At 56.3% G+C, this 17,421-nt stretch overlaps 1 protein-coding gene across 4 annotated transcripts in view; it reads left to right on the top strand.

Moving 5' to 3' along the window:
* Nucleotides 1–17,421, top strand: part of NDRG1 (N-myc downstream regulated 1) — a 53,666-nt gene that overhangs the window by 15,650 nt on the left and 20,595 nt on the right. For 2 of the 4 annotated variants that reach the window (XM_019459797.2, XM_019459798.2), the window contains exons 3-6: nt 107–142; nt 12,606–12,711; nt 14,512–14,632; nt 17,295–17,357. In XM_019459797.2, coding sequence (XP_019315342.1) covers nt 107–142; nt 12,606–12,711; nt 14,512–14,632; nt 17,295–17,357 — 326 coding nt within the window. Of the gene's footprint in view, nt 1–106; nt 143–287; nt 379–12,605; nt 12,712–14,511; nt 14,633–17,294; nt 17,358–17,421 lie in introns of those variants that run through there. The other 2 variants (XM_019459799.2, XM_019459801.2) reach the window with 2 other exon arrangements.

Below are 17,421 nucleotides of genomic sequence, written 5' to 3'. Positions count from 1 at the left end.
GGGTGGAAACAGACTCAGGGCTCGGACAGGCCCGTGTGTTCCAACATTGTTTTTGTCCCCTCCCTGGCGACTGACAAAACTGACCATCTCTCTTGTCTCTCCACAGACCATCACCGGCCTTCTGCAAGAGTTTGATGTTCAGGCAAGTAGAGGGAGTGGTCTCCCGTCCCCCTTCCCTGCTCTGCCTTTTCTGTTTCCTTCTTCTTTCCATTGGTTGAAGAGCGTTGTTCGGCCACGGGGGGCAGGGGAGGGGAGGAAGTTGCGTCAGCTGGTTCTCCACAGTCAGCTCCTTCTCCCCGGAAAGAAGCTGGTTTGAGTTCTGGCCCAGGAAGCAAGAGCCCGTCCCCCCCTCCGTGAAGGCCGGAAGGAGAGGCTGAGGTGTGGGACCTGTGCGGGAGGGAAATGGGGAGCAGTTGGGTGGGCTTGGGACCACGTGGGAAGCCGAGCAAAGGCTTGATGTTCTTGGCTCTGCTTGGGAAAGTGAACCCAGCCTTCTCTGTGGTTTACTGGCTCCATCGGCTCTCAGGGTTGGCGCAGGCACTGGGGGTGTGTCTGGAGTTTTGTCCAAGAACAAGTTTTCGGGAGAGGAGGCTGGCTGGTCTTGGCAGAGGGGAGGGTCAGAACCCCAGGAACTGTAAGCCCTGGACTCATTATCTCAAGGCTGGCATGGGTCCCACGCTGTGGGGGACCCTGAAGGGATGTGTCCTGGTCAGTGTTGGGTCAATAACACACCCTAAGTCTATTTTTTTTCCAAGTTTGTGTGTGTGTGTGTGTGTGTGTGTGTTGAAATAGACATAACATTCAACACCATGACCATTTTTAAGTGTTTCGTGGCATTAAGGACATTTATAATGTTGGGCATCCATTGCCACCGTCCGTCTCCAGAACTCTTTCCACCTTGCAAAACTGGAAGCCTGCCCCCATTAAACACTAATTCCCCACCGAATCCTCCTCCCGGCCCCTGGCCACCGCCGTTGCATTAAGTGATGTCATACAGTGTTTGTCTTTTTGTGATTCGCTTATTTCACTTCACGTAACCGCTTCAAGGTTCATCCGTGCGGTAGCACGTGTCAGATTTCGCTGCCGTTTCAAGGCTCTATAACATTCCATTCGGTTTTTCGGTTCGTCTGTCAGTGGGCACTGGCTGCCTCCACCTTTTGGCTATGGTGCATAATGCTGGTATGAACGTGGGGTACACATACCTGCTCCGGAACAGATTTGCTTTCAGTTCTCTTGGGTACACGCTCCGAAGTGGAATTATTCGATCATGCGATTATCGTAGCTATTTCAAAGCTTGGGCTTTGATTCGGAGAAACCTGGAAAGCATAGTTTATGTGTTTCCTCTGAAGATAATTCCTTATATTTCTGTCCCCCTTGGTAGTTTGCAAAGCGCTGTTAGGTGCTCCGATCCCAAGGCACAGGTGGTTGGTAGAGCAGAGAATGGGACCTCTGGCCCCACCTGCCGGCCCAGGCCCACCCTCTAGCTTTGAAGGCGATGGTGTCCAGGCAATGGTTTCCCAGGAGGGGGCGGGCGAGGGTGCCGCGCCCTCCTGACATCAGCAAAGGGGTGACCGAGAAGGGAAGCCTCAGCGAGGGGCTGGGAGAGACAGGATAAGGTCTACCCACATGGTCCACCAGGCTGGGCTGGGCCCGCTCATTTAATCCCAGAGCTGTCCTGTGAGGTGGGAGTTTTTTTCTGATTGCCCATTCCTTTGTTCCTTAACAAATGCCTGTTTTGTGCCTGGCATTGTCTTAGGCGCTGGGGACACAGTGGGGAGCGTGACAGGCGGCGATCCTTGTTTTCAGGAACTTAAATTCCAAACTAATCGCTCAGCACTATTGAGCCCTGAATATATGCTGGGCGTCATTCTGAGTGCGTTGTGTGTTTTGCTCCTGGGGCAACTCATAACGATTCCTGTCTCCATTTTGCAGAAGGAGAACCCGAAGCACAGAGAGGTTAAGTAACTTGCCTGCAGTCTCAGGGGCAGAAAGGAAGAGGGCTGGGGTTTGATCTCAACCAGTGTGTTTCCAGAGTGCACGTTTAAAACCACGGCTTCTGACTCCCCAGAACCGGGGGAAAGTAAACACGCCAATGCCAATGCCAATGCCAGTTACTGTAGGGGTTTTGAGGACAATAGCTCGTGCTGTGGTCTTGGGTTGAGGGGGTCAGGGAAGGCTGTTGGAGGAGGTGACGTTGAACCTGAGACTGATAATGATACCTGGAGCCAGTCGCGTGACCAGGAGAAGATTAGGGACCGATCATCCCATGCAGAGGGATGGCCCTACATCACACGCAGGGCCCCCCACCCCCCACCCCTGCTTGGATTCCGAGCCTTCTGAGGGTGAGCTGAGCTCTTCGCTAAGCTAATAGGCTCAATCTTACGAGGGGATCACAATATTTGCGCTGAATCTGAGTGCTGAATGACACCCTTTCAAGGTTGTCTCCCAAAACGTTAACTTTCTATAAAACTATATTAATTTGGATTGGGCTCCTAAACCTAGTTGACTCATGGTGTTTATGAAGGTTTCCTTCCGTCTTCCAGCAGTCTCCAGAACCACGGGGCGGGGGTTGCTGTGGGATTTTCCTCCGGAAGATGCATTGCACCGTGATGCCGTCTGCCTCCTGACGGGTTACTGACCACAGGCGCAGAGGCGGGCGATGACAGAGCCTTGGTCAAGGGCGGCTGCGGGGCGGGCCAGCACAGGGACTCACCAGGATTCACACGGGGCTCTGGCAGGATGTCTCCTGCCTGCTGAGGACTTCGTGGTCCCCTGTTGAGCCAGGCCAGGGCCCGGGGCTTCCTCACGCTCTCTTGCTGATCCTTCAGGGACCTGTACCATCATCCCTACTTGGCAGATGTGGAAACTGAGGCTTCCCGGTGACCAGCAGCTGTGAAGGGGCCCCACTGAACCAAGGCGGTCTGACCCTGACGGTTTTTCGTCAATTATTGCAGCGATAAACGTGGAAGGGCCCATCTGGGCTGGATTCCAGCATCGCTTTGCAATTCCTGTCGAGCAATAAAAAAAGAAAAGCCTGGCCCCGTAGATAATCTGAAGGATGCTTTGGGCTAACGTTTAGCCCATTGAAGGCAATGCGGGAGTCGGGAGTGGACGTGCCTTAGCGGTGCCCCGCTGTCCTCTGTGCCTCTAGTCGGTCCCTCACTGCTCCTTGCGGTGGGGCCCCACCCAGCCCGGCGGTTCCTTGGAAGTCAAGTGTAAGGAGTCTGAGCAGCCTTCCTGTGCGTGTCCGAAAGCGGCCAATGTTATTTCTTGAAAAATATTTGGCGCTTCAGCATTTTGACTAACTCAAGCAGATTCTTTGTTCTTTTCCCGAAGCACAATTCCCCCCCCCCCCCCCCCCGAATCCAAACACACACCGTCGCCCAGAGCTTAGCAGCAAGAAGCCGCTGGAGGGTCTGTTGCCCGAGCTGCTGGGCTGCCCGCCTCAGGAGAGGCCCAGCTGCCAGAGCGGTGGCCTCGTGGCCTTCTGTCTTCCTGGTGGCATCATCTCACGGTGGGCAGTTTGCTTTGGCCTGCGGGATGTTTTGGGGCAGGTTGATTGGTACCCGGGCATGTGAGGTTTTGCGACCTGCTCTTGGGACCCCACTTTACCTGTCTTTCCTGGAGACCCTCTGGGACCCTCGGAGCACGGGGCCGGGCGGGCACGGCTGAGGTGCCGTGACTGCAGGAAGGATGTAAGATGAGGTGACTCTGCAGAGAAGTTCCTGGCGTCAGGATCTAGGTAGCTGTGTTTGCAAATTTGGTGAGTGGGGTAGGTGGGAGTGTTTCGGGTTCCAGCTTACTTCCTTTGGCTGGAATCCTGGAATCCAAGAATATCAGGGCTGGCAGATGCTTTATGATCCAGCCCTTCCCTTTCTGCTCCAGGCAGGGAGGCTTGACGGAGGGCCACTGGGGGGGGGGGGGGGGTGGGGGAGAGGGAGCCAACGCGTATCCGCACGCTGATTGTCTCAGGGCTTCCTTCCCAAGGTGGGAATGTTACCCTCTCCTGCAGATGAGAAATCAGTCTGGAGATGTTAAGAAGGGTCCTCGCCAAAGGGTGCTATCAAGATAACCCTCAATTTTGGCCCATGTGACTCTGAGATCTGTGATAATCATGGGGGTCGTAATAGCTGACTTCCGGGCATTAACTGTACCCCAGAAACAGCGCTGGCCCCTTCTGCGTTGTCTCTTTCATCGTTACATCAGCCCTTAGGAGAGGTGTTAGCACCACCTTATTTTATAGTGGAGGAGACGAGGCTCAGAGAAGGTTTAGGGCATCTGGCCCGGGTCACTGAGAACTGAGATAGATGATGAAGCCAAAGCCAGTCCCCCGGGGCCAGGAGTCAAGGTCCGTATAACCAGTAGGGGGAGGGGGGCGCAATCTGCCGCCCACTGACCCTCACTCCTCCCCTGAGACAGGAAACTCTCTATGGCCCCAAATCGCCTCTCTTGTTGGCTTTGCTGTTTCTAATTCCTTCCACCTGGATCTTTAGTTATTCAGTTTAATTTGATTTGGTTTCCATGGGAATCTGTGTCTTTGTGCTCCCCAGGGGTCCCTGGGCAGGGAGCTGATGTCACCCACAGGGCCTCCGGGTGCAGGGCGTCGGGGGCTGGGGCACAGGAGGTGGTAGGCAGGGTCTGCTGGGGTCTGGCTCCCACTCTGGAGCCCAGTCTGATCCTGGGGTGGGGGGGGGCGGGGGGTGGGCAGAAGTGATCCCCCCCCCCCTTTTCTTGGAAGCAGAGCAGCTTCTAGGGAAAATGGAAACAGTGACCTTTTACTAATTTCTTTTCACACAGTTGCTTCTTGTTTTCATGCTCCCTGACTGAAGGTGGGCAGAACTCAGGCTTGGAAATCCTCAACCCACCGTTTCCCATCTCTGCCCTCCCCCGGCCCCACCTCCCAGCAAGGCCACTGGAGCTTAGAGCGAACCCTTAGTGACAGATGGCAAAGCGTTCATCTGGGTCACCGAGAAATGAGGCTTGCCTCTTCTTCTGCCCTCCTCTGCGGGTTTCCTGGGGGTGCCCTCCCGGGGGTGAGGGGTGGGAGAGGAGTGCCTCTCCCACTGAGCACCCCCATGGTGGGGCTTGGCTCTCCCCGGGTCTGTCCAGCCCAGGCTGTCAGGTTCACCGAGGGTAGATGCCCGTCTCCTGGTGTCACAGGCCTGGTGCACTGGACAGAAGCGGGTTCTGATCAGCTCTGTCTTTGCTAGTCGTGTGTCCTTGGCCAGTGGCCCGACCTCCCAGGGGCTTCCTCTTCCGATCTGTAATTTGGGGGAGTATCACCACCCCTGAGAGGGTGTTGTGAACATGAAATAAACACAGCATGGGACTCAGCACGCAAGCCTCCCTCTTCTGCTGGATGGATGGATGCTGGGCGCTCCTCCCTCTCTTTTCTCTGATCCGACAAAGACCCTTCCTCCTAATTCTTTCTTCCTTGGAGAATTGGTCTTCCCCGTGGGTTCCGGCTTCCCTCTGTATTCCCAGGCTGATGCCTGTCTTCCCGCAGCGGCCGGTTTCCTGACTCTGTAGCTTTGCTATGATGTGATGACAGCATTAAGGAAACCTGAGAAACGGGGTGTGGGGGGGCAGCCACGAGTTCCACTGGACGTCTTGGAGGTCTTGTCTTCTAGGGGCACCCGGCGTGCCTTCGGCAGCCCTGGGCTCGGCTGGGAATTAGGACCCAGTGGCCCAGGGGCTTGTCCTGAATCTTGACTCCGCAGCCTGCAGGTGTGTGTGCTGGGATGCACGCAGAAGCTGGCTTTTTCCATTTGTGAAATAGCTGTCATGGCGTTTGCCCAGTAAACAGATGACTGTCCCTAGATGGAAATAGATAATGTATGTTTCTTCCACATGGGTGGCCCTCCCTGGCACCCTTCATCCTTTATCTGGTTCTTATTTAATGGGAAGGATAAGATAACAAGGATAAGGCATAGCCAGGCCTACCCCTTCCCCACTGTGGGCCCTGGAGATGAGCCAGGAAGACGGGGTGGGGGGGAGGGTATAATTTACAGAAAGGACGGTGATGGGGCGAGCCCTTGGCATTTTCTCTTGAGCCTCACTTGTCACGATTAGCCTTTCCTGCCCCAACAAGGCTTGAGTTCATGCTGCGTTTGACTAGCCAAAGAGTGCCCTCCGCCCTCGGCCACGCCTTGACCAAGATGTGCTAGACTGAGGGGAGGGGCAGCCCAGCGCCCCAGCTGACTTAGTGTCTGTCTCAGGGTGTCATCCCTTAGAGTCCAGAGCATTCAGCCTCTCCCCAGGGCCTGCTGGGAAGGAGGGGATTGGGGAGGGAGGTGGCGGCAGCTGGTCTCAGAGCTCCCCTGGATCACTCAACCCGTTGACTTAAGCCATTGGGACCCCTTGTGGCTTCACGCTGATTATCTCTGCGATGGGCATCCATAACAAGCAGCGTCCAGAGAGTTAGCAAAACACTTCCCAGTGTGTCTAGCTCGGTTTTCGTCTTGGGAGCAGCTCCCTGAGCAGATAGACTTATTACTGCCCTCAGTTGACAGCCGAAGGGATTCCCAGACGAGTCTGGTCACTTGGCCAAGGGCACGTGCTGAATGTATCACTAGAATTAACATCCCTCCACAGATACTGCCCTAAACAAGGAGATGTGGCTTGTTGTCACTCATCTGGAAGACCTGTGAATGTCACCCGGTCCCAGACTCCTTCAGCCTCCTGCTCTGTCTTCCTGGGCATATGGTTTTTGTCCTCATGCTCCTAAGACGGCTGCTGCACCTCCAGGCATCGCATTCATATTCCAGGGAGGAAGCAGGTGGAAGGGTGAAGGGAAAAAAATCAAAAGGCCACGTTTGACTCTCAAAAAAACAACACAAAACAAAACCACTGTCCTCAAAACTCCAGCAAGTTCTGCTGACATGAGTCAGAAATGAGTCTCCGGACCACCCTTGGCTACAAGGGAGATGGGGGAGGAGAGAATTTTATCAGACGCATTGCCGGGAATTCTGTCGCAAAGGAGGGAATAACAGATGTTTAAGAGGCCAGCCAACACGCTCAGCCGTGGCTTATAAAGCTCCAAAGCCAGGACTCAGCCGAAAAGACGGACCCTCTTGGAGGAACACTTCGTGGTAGGTGCTGTTTTCACCAGCTGCCATCTTGCGAGCAGTGTAGACGGCAGGGATAGGGTGGAGCTGGCCGGCAGGTGGGAAGTGGCTATGAAATGGCTCTTTGCGCGGGGGGTAGGTGCTCCAAATAAAGGAACGGTGCCCACAGAAGGGCCTGCCCAGCCCCGCGATGTTTGCGCTGAGGCCCCTCCAAGTCAGATACCCAGCAGGCCTGCTGCGTTATGGGGGCAGACACACGTTGTGGGAGGGGCAGGAGGAACCAGTGTTACTCCTCGATTCCATGTGCCAGTGTGTCCCCTGCGCGTGGCTGTGGACGGCTGGTCCCTGGAGATGCCGGGGAGACAGAAAGCCATCTACGGTCACATCAGCGTGGGGGTGGGGGGGAGCGGGGCTGGCTTAGAGAATCACAGTGCGCCTTCTGCACTAAAGGCTTCCTTTCTTCATGTAGCGCTGGGCACACAGGGTAAAACAGAAGTCAAAGAGCACAGGCTTTGGACCGTCTCGGGTTCGAATCCCGCCGTGCTCTTCCAGCTGTGTGACCTTGGACAGATAACTTACCCTCTCTCGGCCCGTCTCCTCCTCTGTAAAATGCCGGCAGGTGCCTTCAGGGACGCAGCGCTCAAGGCAGGGCCTGGGTACAGCGGGAGGGCCGACTTGGTGACTCCTGGCCGCCCTGTGCCGCCTCTTCTACGCCGTGAGAGAGTGGCTTTTCCAGAGGAGGTGAGAGGAAAACTCTTGCGCCCTGGCTTTTCTCTGTTGCACGCTTCTGGCTGGATCTTGTCTGTGAGCAGGGACTTCTGAGATCTGGCTCTGAAGCGTGCAAGGGCTGAGGTTGGAGACCTGGCTGACGGAGGGACCGAGTGTGTATTTCCAGCCCCCGTCTTAGCCAGAGAGAGGACCCTTGACGAGCCCCAAGACGGGCGCCTTCCCGTATCCGGCGGGAGGCCAAGGAGTATCACGGTGCCTTCTCTTTGGGAGAACGTGGGGGATTGTGAGGTAGGTCCCTCCCTACGGGACTCTAGATAGTGATTCATCGCCACGGAGACAGAATGTTCCTTTGGGTCTAAAGAGGACAAAGGCCCGTGTTCGTGAGTGTTTGAATTCCTCCATCCAGTCTCAGGCTCAGTCTTGGCTTTGGCCAATGGAGAGAGACCACCAGGGCTGGCTCAGAACTGTGTGTGTGCGTGTGCAAGCACATGTGTGTGGATGTGTGCGCACAGGTGTGCATACATGGGGGCTTGTGCATACGTATGTGCACGTGTTTTGTGCATGCATGCGCGTGCCTGTGTACATTATATGCGTGTGCGTGCATGCATGCATCTGTGGCTTAAGGAATGGGCACAGAAAAGATCGCACTTGGCCTTTCCTCTTCCTCCTGCCTGTGTGGGCTGGCGGACACAGAAGGGGAGGCCTGATGGGCCCAGCACCGGCATGAGGGCCCGGAAGACTCAGGTTCGGATCCTGGTTCTGCTACTACAGAACCTTGAGGTTCTGACCTTGGGGAAGTCTCCTCAATTTCTTCATCTGTGAAATGGGATAGATAGGCATAGCTGGGGGCGTGGAGGCTGGGCTCCCTGCCTGCCTCTTGGCGGGCACTTGGCAGATGTTGCCCCTCAACGTGGGCTCACCCAGACCCAGGGGACGGTGCCGCGCCTACGCATCTGCACCGCGTCCCTTCCGCTTTCGGAGACCGGATGGGTCGTGCTTCCAAATAAGGCTGGCCATGGCCGAAGCTTCTCCTGCCCGGACCGAGGTTCAGGCTAGGGGTGAGGTGGCGGGGCCACGGCCACGACACTCCCGTGGTTCCTGTTGGGGGCAAAGCATAGGGCTCAGTGGGGCTCATGCAGTCCCGGGAGGTTTTACACCAATCCTGGGAGACGTCACTGCAATCCCGGAGCTTACGAGAGGCTGCTTGCCGAGACTCTCACGGCCAGTTAAGGGGCAGAGTGGAGCCTGGACCCAGAAGAGTCAGGACTTTCTAGAGAAGTTATGTTACTGCGGTCATTTGGTCTCGGGTGTTTCACCAGCGGCCTGATGCACCTGCTCTGCGCTCCGACCGTGTGCCAGGCCTCGGGACAGAACAGTAAGCGGGGCAGAGGCAGCCCCTCCCTTCTTGGACAGATTCAGTTCTGGTTCCATGGCCGTGTAATTTTAAGGCCTCCACAGAGATGAGTCAACTCATCCCCACCCCTGGGTGCTGCCAGGGACATCCCTGATGCAGCCGGCAAGGGGCGTCCCATATCTGCCACCAAGATGGCTTCCAGGCACCGCATTAACAACGTCTGCCACCACGTACGAAGGGTGTCCTTTCCTCCCGGCACTGTGTCTCAGACCACAGGGTGACCTCCTCTCCTGAGAAGCTGGGGTGAGGGGGCCCACTCCTGTCGTACAGATGGCGACCCAGGGCCCAGAGGGGTTGAGGGAGGGCAGAGCTCGGCTGTGAACCCCGATGACCCCAGGCTGGCGGGCGCTGCCTGGCCTGGCCTATTTTTAGAGGGCGCCATGTGGGTCAGCTGGGGAGACAATGGAGAATGTGGCCCTCTCAATGGGCCATTGTTCCCAATCGACTTCAACGCCAGGGCTGGGCCCGGCAGATGATCCGTGGCCCCCACTGGGGCCCAGGCTGTTGCTCCCTCGTCTGTGGATTTTTCCACTGTTTTCCCAGTGTTTATATAGGCGCAAGCCAAGGGTCGGGCACTGAGGGGAAGAGGGAGGGGGCCAGGATGGTGGGCTCCGTGGTCGGGAGACTTCCTCTGTGGCAGGTGATGAGGCAGGAGGCTCAGGAGGATCCTTGTGATGGGGCTGGGGCTGGGCGCTGACAGGGAGGGGGGGTCCCCTCCGCGCTGTGCCCTGGGTGGGCCTCACCTGGTGACCGCTCACGCACCCCGGGACGTTCCATGGTTCTCCCGTCTCACAGACGCGACGGCAGCCTGGGCGCTCCCCCTTGGTTGGTTATCCAGCACCCCACTTGCTTGCTTCGGGGGTCTTCAGGGTGGGGGCTGGAAGCCCCCACATCCCCGCGCTTGGGATGGGGGAGGGAGCGGCTTCTTGCTAAAAGCACGGGTACCGCGCTCCCCGTTCTGGAGGTGGAGCCTGAGAACTGGGGCGTATTTCCTTATTTTTGAGCCAGGTTTCCCAGATCGACAGCCCAGCCGTTGACCTCGAAGGCTGCTGGGGGTGGGGGCTACCCTGCTCCCCTTCCCACCCTGCCCCTCCCCCCTCAGTGGGTTCTACACCCTCTTTCTTGCTGTTCCCAGAGCACCATGTCCGCACGTAGCAAGCTCTTGCCACATGTTACCGCAGGCCTGGGGCCCACCCCGCTACCCCAACACTAGCTTGTGAGCTCTTACCGACTCCTCTCTGCACACGCATACAGTAGGTGCATAATAAATGTCTTTGGGTAAAGTCGCCCTGGCTTAAGTGGAGAAGGAGCAGGGGTGGGGTTTGGTCCCCAGCCTGGTAGACTGTGTGTGTGTGGCTACATCACTCTGCCTCAGAGGTGACCCTTCACAGGCCTGAGATCAAGGGGCTGCAGGCACAGTCCCTCCTGCCGTGTCCTGTGGGCCTCCCGGCATCCCCCAGGGCTGGCAGGTCCCAGGCCCGTTTCCATTGTGCAGGCAGCTGGGGGAAGGGGCTGCTTGCCCAGATCCACAGGGGTCCTAACTGGGGGGGGTCTGGCCTGTTTCTTCTCGCCCGTGAAGGCGGGACACAGACCTCTCCCCTGCACTTGGTCAGTGACCGATACGATTCACATCTAGGCTGGCTTCTGGGAGCAGGTTAGACGGCGTCTGGAGTGTTCCCTCTTTGGGAAATGAATGTCAAGTGCTAACCTAACGTGGCCTCCTGAGGAGGGAACATGGTTTGAGTCCTCGCGCCTCTCAGACTGTGAGGGAGTAAGAAGCATGTGGGGAACACTGGCCTACCAGGTGGGTGGGTCCTGACCGTGACTCTGGGCAGCCGACTTGGCTTCCCTGAGCCAGGGTGGCAGCATCTGCCAGCTCGGGGATGTGCCACCCTCGCAGGGGCCTTGTAGGGATGCAGGGCGTAGAGGGAAATGGCTCAGCGCTACCCCTAGAACGTGGGAGCTCTCGGGGTCCTGTCCCCAGCATGCTGGTGGCCTCCCCCGTGCCCGCACCAGGTAGGAGGAGAGCCAGGAGTTGGGGGTGGGGGCTGGGGGGTGAGGACGCAGGCAGAGAGCGCTTGGAAGGGGAGGTCACGGCTCTCAGACATGAAGAGGGACAGGTCCTTGGAGCCCCTGGGGGACCTTGAGGAAGGTGGGAGCCCAAGACGGGGGTGGGCTGAAGGTGAATCGAGGCAGTGGGTTGAGAAAATTCATGACCGCCACCCTTTGGAGAAGTTTAGTTAAAAACTGGCAGGTGAATTTATGGGCTTGGAATCAAGGCAAGGCGATTTTTTTTTTTTTTTTTTTAATTAGGATAGAGGAAAAGTAAACATGTCTTTAGATCTTTAAAAAAAAAAAAAAAATTCACAGTATAGTCCTGAGAAATGTGGGGCTGACTGGCTGAGGGAGCCGGCTTGAGGACACAAGCTGGAGCACCGGCCTCGACCAAGGGAAGAGGGACCCCGGCCCTCCAAGAAGGGAGGACAGGACAGAGACGGATATGTCATCATCGAGGATTCTTGTTGTCAACTCAAAATGCCTTAAGGGGGCCTGGAAGTTGTTGGCCTGTGGTCCGAAAATCCTAGATGGTGGATGCCATCAGCAGGACCTCCTTTCTGTCTTTTCCATCTCTGGGCTGGCTGTGTGTTCAGGCAGGCCCTTGCCTCATGGGAACAATATGGCTGCTGCAGATCCCCCCGCCTCCCAGCACTGCTGGGTCAAGTCTAATCCACTTCCCCAATAGCTGCGGTTGGCTCTGGTTGTCCTGACTCAGCCCTTCTGCCCTTCTGTGAACCGGTCCTGTAGCTGGGAGGGGGAATGCATGAATTAGCCTTGGCCCGTGAAACATGGGCAAGCGTTGTCAACAGACCCACTAGGATGGATGGTGGGACTGGAGTGGATTCCCAAAGGAAATTGGGGGCTGTTCTTGGAAGTAGGGATTGAATTTGGGGCAGCCCCAGGCCATCAGATGCTAGTCACCGTTGTAATGACCCTGTGGGACGGGTGAGACTTGGGGGCAGGTAATCTAGGAAGCTCGTGCTTTGACGACCTCAGTTTCCCAGATGGAGAAACCAAGGTCCTGGGCAGAGAGGGCCTCTGGGGCTGGGGCTGGTGCCTTCCCCAAGTTCTGTGCGGTTAATGGCACAGTCTGAGCCAGGCCTCTCTTCTTCCTCCCGACTGAGTTCTCCTTCCCTCCCTGGTTCTTGGAGTGGTTTCTCTGGTCAGAGAAATGTGCTGCCCAAAGGCCAGGGCCCTCCTCACCAAATGAGAAACGTACTCGGAACTTCCTCAAAACACAGTTGGAAATACGCTGGGCGCCTGCAGTCAGTAGTTACAGCCACACTGATGCTCCAAGTGCCACATCACAGGCCCCTCTGTCTGCCGTCTTCCCTCAGGAGCAGGACATCGAGACTGTGCATGGCTCCATTCACGTCACGCTGTGCGGGACCCCCAAGGGAAACCGGCCCGTCATCCTCACGTACCACGACATTGGCATGAACCGTAAGTTTCCGGGAGTCTCTGTTTCTGATGAGCCAGTTCCCGCTGGGGGTGGACGAATAGGACAGCTCGGAAGGGCTGGTGGCAGGGAGTCTAGCTCTTTCTCTTTTGCTGGCACTTCCCGGAGCTGTTGGGGGAAGGGATCTTGCCACAGACTGGAAGAGTCTGGAATGCACCCCATGGGACGCAGAGTTGTCGGTGTGCCTGGCTGTGCTGGGAACCCGGGCTCTCCCCTGTCCGCGTGTGACAGTGACATCTTTTGAGCAACGTGTACTGTGGTTTTTAGTATTTTCACCGAGTTGTGCAACCATCAACGTACTCCATTTGAGAACATTTTTATCACTCTGAAAAATCTGTACCCTTAATCTAGCGTGCCCCAATCTCCCTTACTCCCCAGCCCCCGGTAGGCCCTAGTCCGCTTTCTGCTTCTAAGGATATGTGTATTCTGGACATTTTCTGTATATGGAATCTTGCAGTATGTGATCTTTTGTGACTGGCTTCTTTCCAAGTTCATCCATGTCGTGGCATGTGTTAGCACTTCCTTCTTTGTGGCTGGATGATATTCCATTGAGTAGAGACGCCCTACTTTGTTTACCCATTCTTCAGCTGATGAACACTTGGCTGGTTTTTCCTTTGTGGCTATTCCAAATAGTGCTACCATGAATGTTTACACTGCATTCTTGAGATTCCCGGGAAGTGTCAGCCTATGTGGGTCCCCCATTTTTCACGGACGCTAAAGGCACAAGATCTACTGCATGTTAAAATCACACAGAATAGAAGTGAATATTTCTGCCGGTGATTCGGAAGGCGTTTACAGCCCTCGGGGCCAGGCATCTCTGTAAACCTGAGTGTTGCAAGCTGTGCAAGTGTGGTGGTGTTATGCCCCCGTTAGAGATGTTCACGGTCATCAGTAAGCCAACTGGGGAAACAAAAGACCCTAAGACCTCTGGGGCTATACGCGATATACATCTATTCCTAACTCATGTAATAACTCTGGGCGTTCTGTGGGGCATCTTTCGCATGTGGATTCCGGGACCCAGGCTCCTACTGTGGCACCGCCATCCCCTGGGGTCTTAGCGGCTTCTGCATCTGGCAGGTGACGGCAGAGGGAGAAACCTACAGACCGGGCAGCAGGTGTTAACAAGAAACAGTGAGCACTGTGTGCTATTGGCCAGAACCCGGTCACATGGCTGCCTCTCGTTGCAAGGGAGGCTGGGAAATGTAGTCCTGCTGTGTGGCCCAGAAAGAAAATGGCGATGGTTTGGTGACCAGGTGGCCATCTTTGCCTCAGGCCCTCAGCAGTCGGGAGACTCCTCCAAGGCCACGTAAGGAGTGAGGCTGTCCGAGCTTTATCTCCTAAGCTCCTCCTTGTTTGAGAATTGTGTGCCCTGGCCATTATTTCCAGCGTGAGGCTTTAGGAGACCCAGACAGAAAGAGAATAGCAGTGCGGCAGCCCGGTCCCACACTGGGGACATCACAGCCACAACTGATAGGGGAGAAGCAGGACCCGGGATGGGAGTCTCCTCCCAGCACCAGCTGGAGGCTTAAGCTTCAGCCGCCAGCACATACAGCAAAGTTTATTGACCATTTCCACCTCCGTGCCCACTTGCCTTTCATCACCAGAGGGACGGGGCGGGGGGGTAGGCGGGGGGGGGGGGGGGAGGCGAGCTTCTTTTCTGTGTGTTCATCCCCCCCCCCCGACGAATGGGGGTGAAACCAGCAAAACGCCTCACGTGCTGCTGAACACCCTAATGTATTCTCTCCTTCCTTCTTCCTCGTCTCTGCCCCCTGCCTGTTCTGCAGACAAAACGTGTTACAACCCCCTTTTCAACTCCGAGGACATGCAGGAGATCACACAGCACTTCGCTGTGTGCCACGTGGATGCCCCTGGCCAGCAGGACGGCGCTGCCTCCTTCCCCGTGGGGTAAGACCGGGAGCCTGGCACCCCAGGAGGCGGAGAGGAAGGCCGCGCAGGTGGATGGGGGGGCGGGCGTTAGACTGGGTTTTCCATTTGTTTTACTGCAGAAAAAAAAAGAAAAGAAAAGAAAGGAAAAGAAGAGAAAAGAAAAAAATATATATATATATAAAACCTAAAATGTACCATTTTCACCATTTTTGCGTGTGCAGTTCAGTTGCATTAAGTGCATCGGGCATTTGCACTGATGGGCACTTATCCCCACCGTCCCTCTCCAGGCCTTGTCACCATCCCAAACCGAAACTCCGTCCCTCTGAAACACTAACCCCTCATTCCCCGCCACCACCCGCCCCTCCGCTTTCACCCACCCAGGTAGCTAGTTTGTTAATAGGTGGGCATGAATGACCTGGGCAGGACTGAGTGGGAGAGGACCTTGACGAGCAAAAATAGTTAGGAGAGAGTTCTAGAAAGGTTGGAAGAAAAAGAGAGGGGATGATAGGAGATTATACTGATGAAGTCCTTCCTGTGGTCCAGGCTTCATTTTTATACGCACGTGTCACTTGCACTCAATCCTTACGGCTCCGTGGCTGGTGTTGTTAACTCCGGTTCCTGGGTGAAGAAACTGAAGGGTGGAAGGGCTAAACATTGCTCAAGGTCACCCAGCTAGTTTCACTGGGGGAGTCGGAGAGTCTGCTGACTCCAAGGATCGCCTTCTCGTTAGAACGTCACGTTCCCGTGTCCGAGGTGTTTACACCGCCTGCTCTCCCCAGCGTGCAGCCAGCGGACAGGCTGACGGGTGCCCGGGACAGTTAGTGTGACCGGTGGGAGGCAGACGTCTCAGAGGCACCTCCGTGCAATGCTGTCATTAAGCCAGGATGGGAGCGGGTTCTTGGGTTTCACGTCTCCCAGAAGGGACCTTCCTGGCATTCACAAATAGATTTCCTTATTGGTGTTCAGAATTATCCTTCATAATCAGCCTTTATCAGAGTAGGCATACACGGGGCCAGGACCCAAAATTAAAAGCTTTCTAATAGAGTGGGACGCCGTTACCTGTTAACTAACAGATGGAACCAGAGATCTGTCAGGAAATCCATTTTTATTCGGAGCCGTGGTGTGGAAGACTTGAGGTAACCTGGTGGCTCTTAGCTCTCCACGGGGAGATTTAAAAACTATTCTAAGATTGGGGCCTCACCCCCTGGAATTTTCATGAAGCTGACCTGGAGGCCAAGCTGCAGTGTATTTGTCCCTCTCCCCGCGCCCCCCACTAGCAGGTGATTTCAGTGCGTGGCTGGTGGGAACTCGGCCTGAACGGGCCCTGGCTTCTTCCCGCCACCTGGAGTCGGGGGTCTCCTAACACGGGGTGCCGTGTGCACCTGCTCTGACGGCAGCCGAGGCCTTGGTGAAAGGGAGGATTCTTCGAGTTCTTCCGGGGAAGACGAGAAAGGGAATGAGAATGTGCAAGAACTCTGGCTGAGGTTGTGGGCCCTTGGTGAGGCAGAGGTCTCCGGCCTCCTTTCTGGAGATTCCAGGGAGGTGAGCGCACGGTGGCTTGTGAAGAAGCAGAGGGAACAGCAGGTGCGAAGGCCAGGAAGAGAGCGGGCCCCGAGGTGCCTCCAGAGACACCGGGGGACAGGGTTGTTCTTGGACGAGAGGAAGGAACCAGCCTGGGAAGTGGCTCCTTATAGTCCCGGGGTCTGACAACTGGTATCCCCACTGGAGAGGTGGGCACAGTGGGAACAAGAAACCCCTCGTGGGCCCAGCTGAGGAGTTGGAGAACAACAGGAGACTGTTGTTCCCTGCGTTCCGCGATGGGAAACCTCCGCCTTAATGCGCGGACTCGGGACAGCCTGCAGACTCCGTAGTCTCCAGCGTGGGTCTGTCCTCACCACTCCCGCCTTCTCCATTCCTGCGGTCGTGATCCAGTTTTGACAGAGGGGAGCCTCCCCCTCCCCGCCACCCAGCCCTCTGTTAACAGGAGCTGTGGGCCCAGAAGATGTGTGAATTGAATTGAAGCATCCCAGTGCCTTAAAATCTCCCTGGCTTATCCATTTCCCAAAGCCCCCCGGGTCCAGCTCATCAGCGTGGCCCACTTCTCTGCAGTCTCTCCAGGCTCCTTGCGGAGCATCTCTGGGGGACACGGGCGAGAGGGGAAGGACTTCCCCGTGGCCCGGAATGTCCTACAGGCGAGCTGCCGGGAGGCCTCCTTTTGGGAGGTGAGCACAGGAGTCTTAAAACCCCAGAGCCCACGTGGGATGCCATGCCAAGTGCCCAGCAGGGAAACCAAGTCACTTACCCCAGCTTCAGTGATGTTTCCAATCTGTGCGCTGGGGCAAATCATGGCAACCTCACAGAGCCGTTATTGTGAAGGATTAAATGGGCTTCTAAGGCTCCTCAAATGCTTGGTGCGGAGCAAGGAAGCAATCGATCAAGGGTCAGTTTACAAAACGGGGAGGATTGGGATGGGGTGTGGCCTTGCACGGGGCAGGGGGTGTGCAGGCAGGTGCACGTCGCTCACTGCTGGGAAGGAGGGCTGCGGGGGGCCGGGCAGGGGGCCTGGGCACTGGGACCAGGGTGTGCGTGGGCCCTGCCCTTCCGGCGTGTCCCTGTTCGAGTGATTCATTTCCCCTGGGGTCTGGCTCTCGCTAATGGCCTCTGTATGGCTTCTCCCAAGGTACATGTACCCCTCCATGGACCAGCTGGCTGAAATGCTTCCTGGAGTCCTCCACCAGTTTGGGTAAGAGTGACATATCTGCTCCCCCACCAGCCTGCCTTCTTGCTTGTGTCTCTCCCTTGGCCTT

This window comes from Panthera pardus, unplaced genomic scaffold (assembly GCF_024362965.1).
Source record: "Panthera pardus isolate Hobbes unplaced genomic scaffold, ASM2436296v1 HiC_scaffold_7, whole genome shotgun sequence".
In the NCBI taxonomy this organism is placed as follows: domain Eukaryota; kingdom Metazoa; phylum Chordata; class Mammalia; order Carnivora; family Felidae; genus Panthera; species Panthera pardus.
Note: the sequence above shows the minus strand (reverse complement) of the source record. Positions and strands in the feature narration are given on the sequence as shown.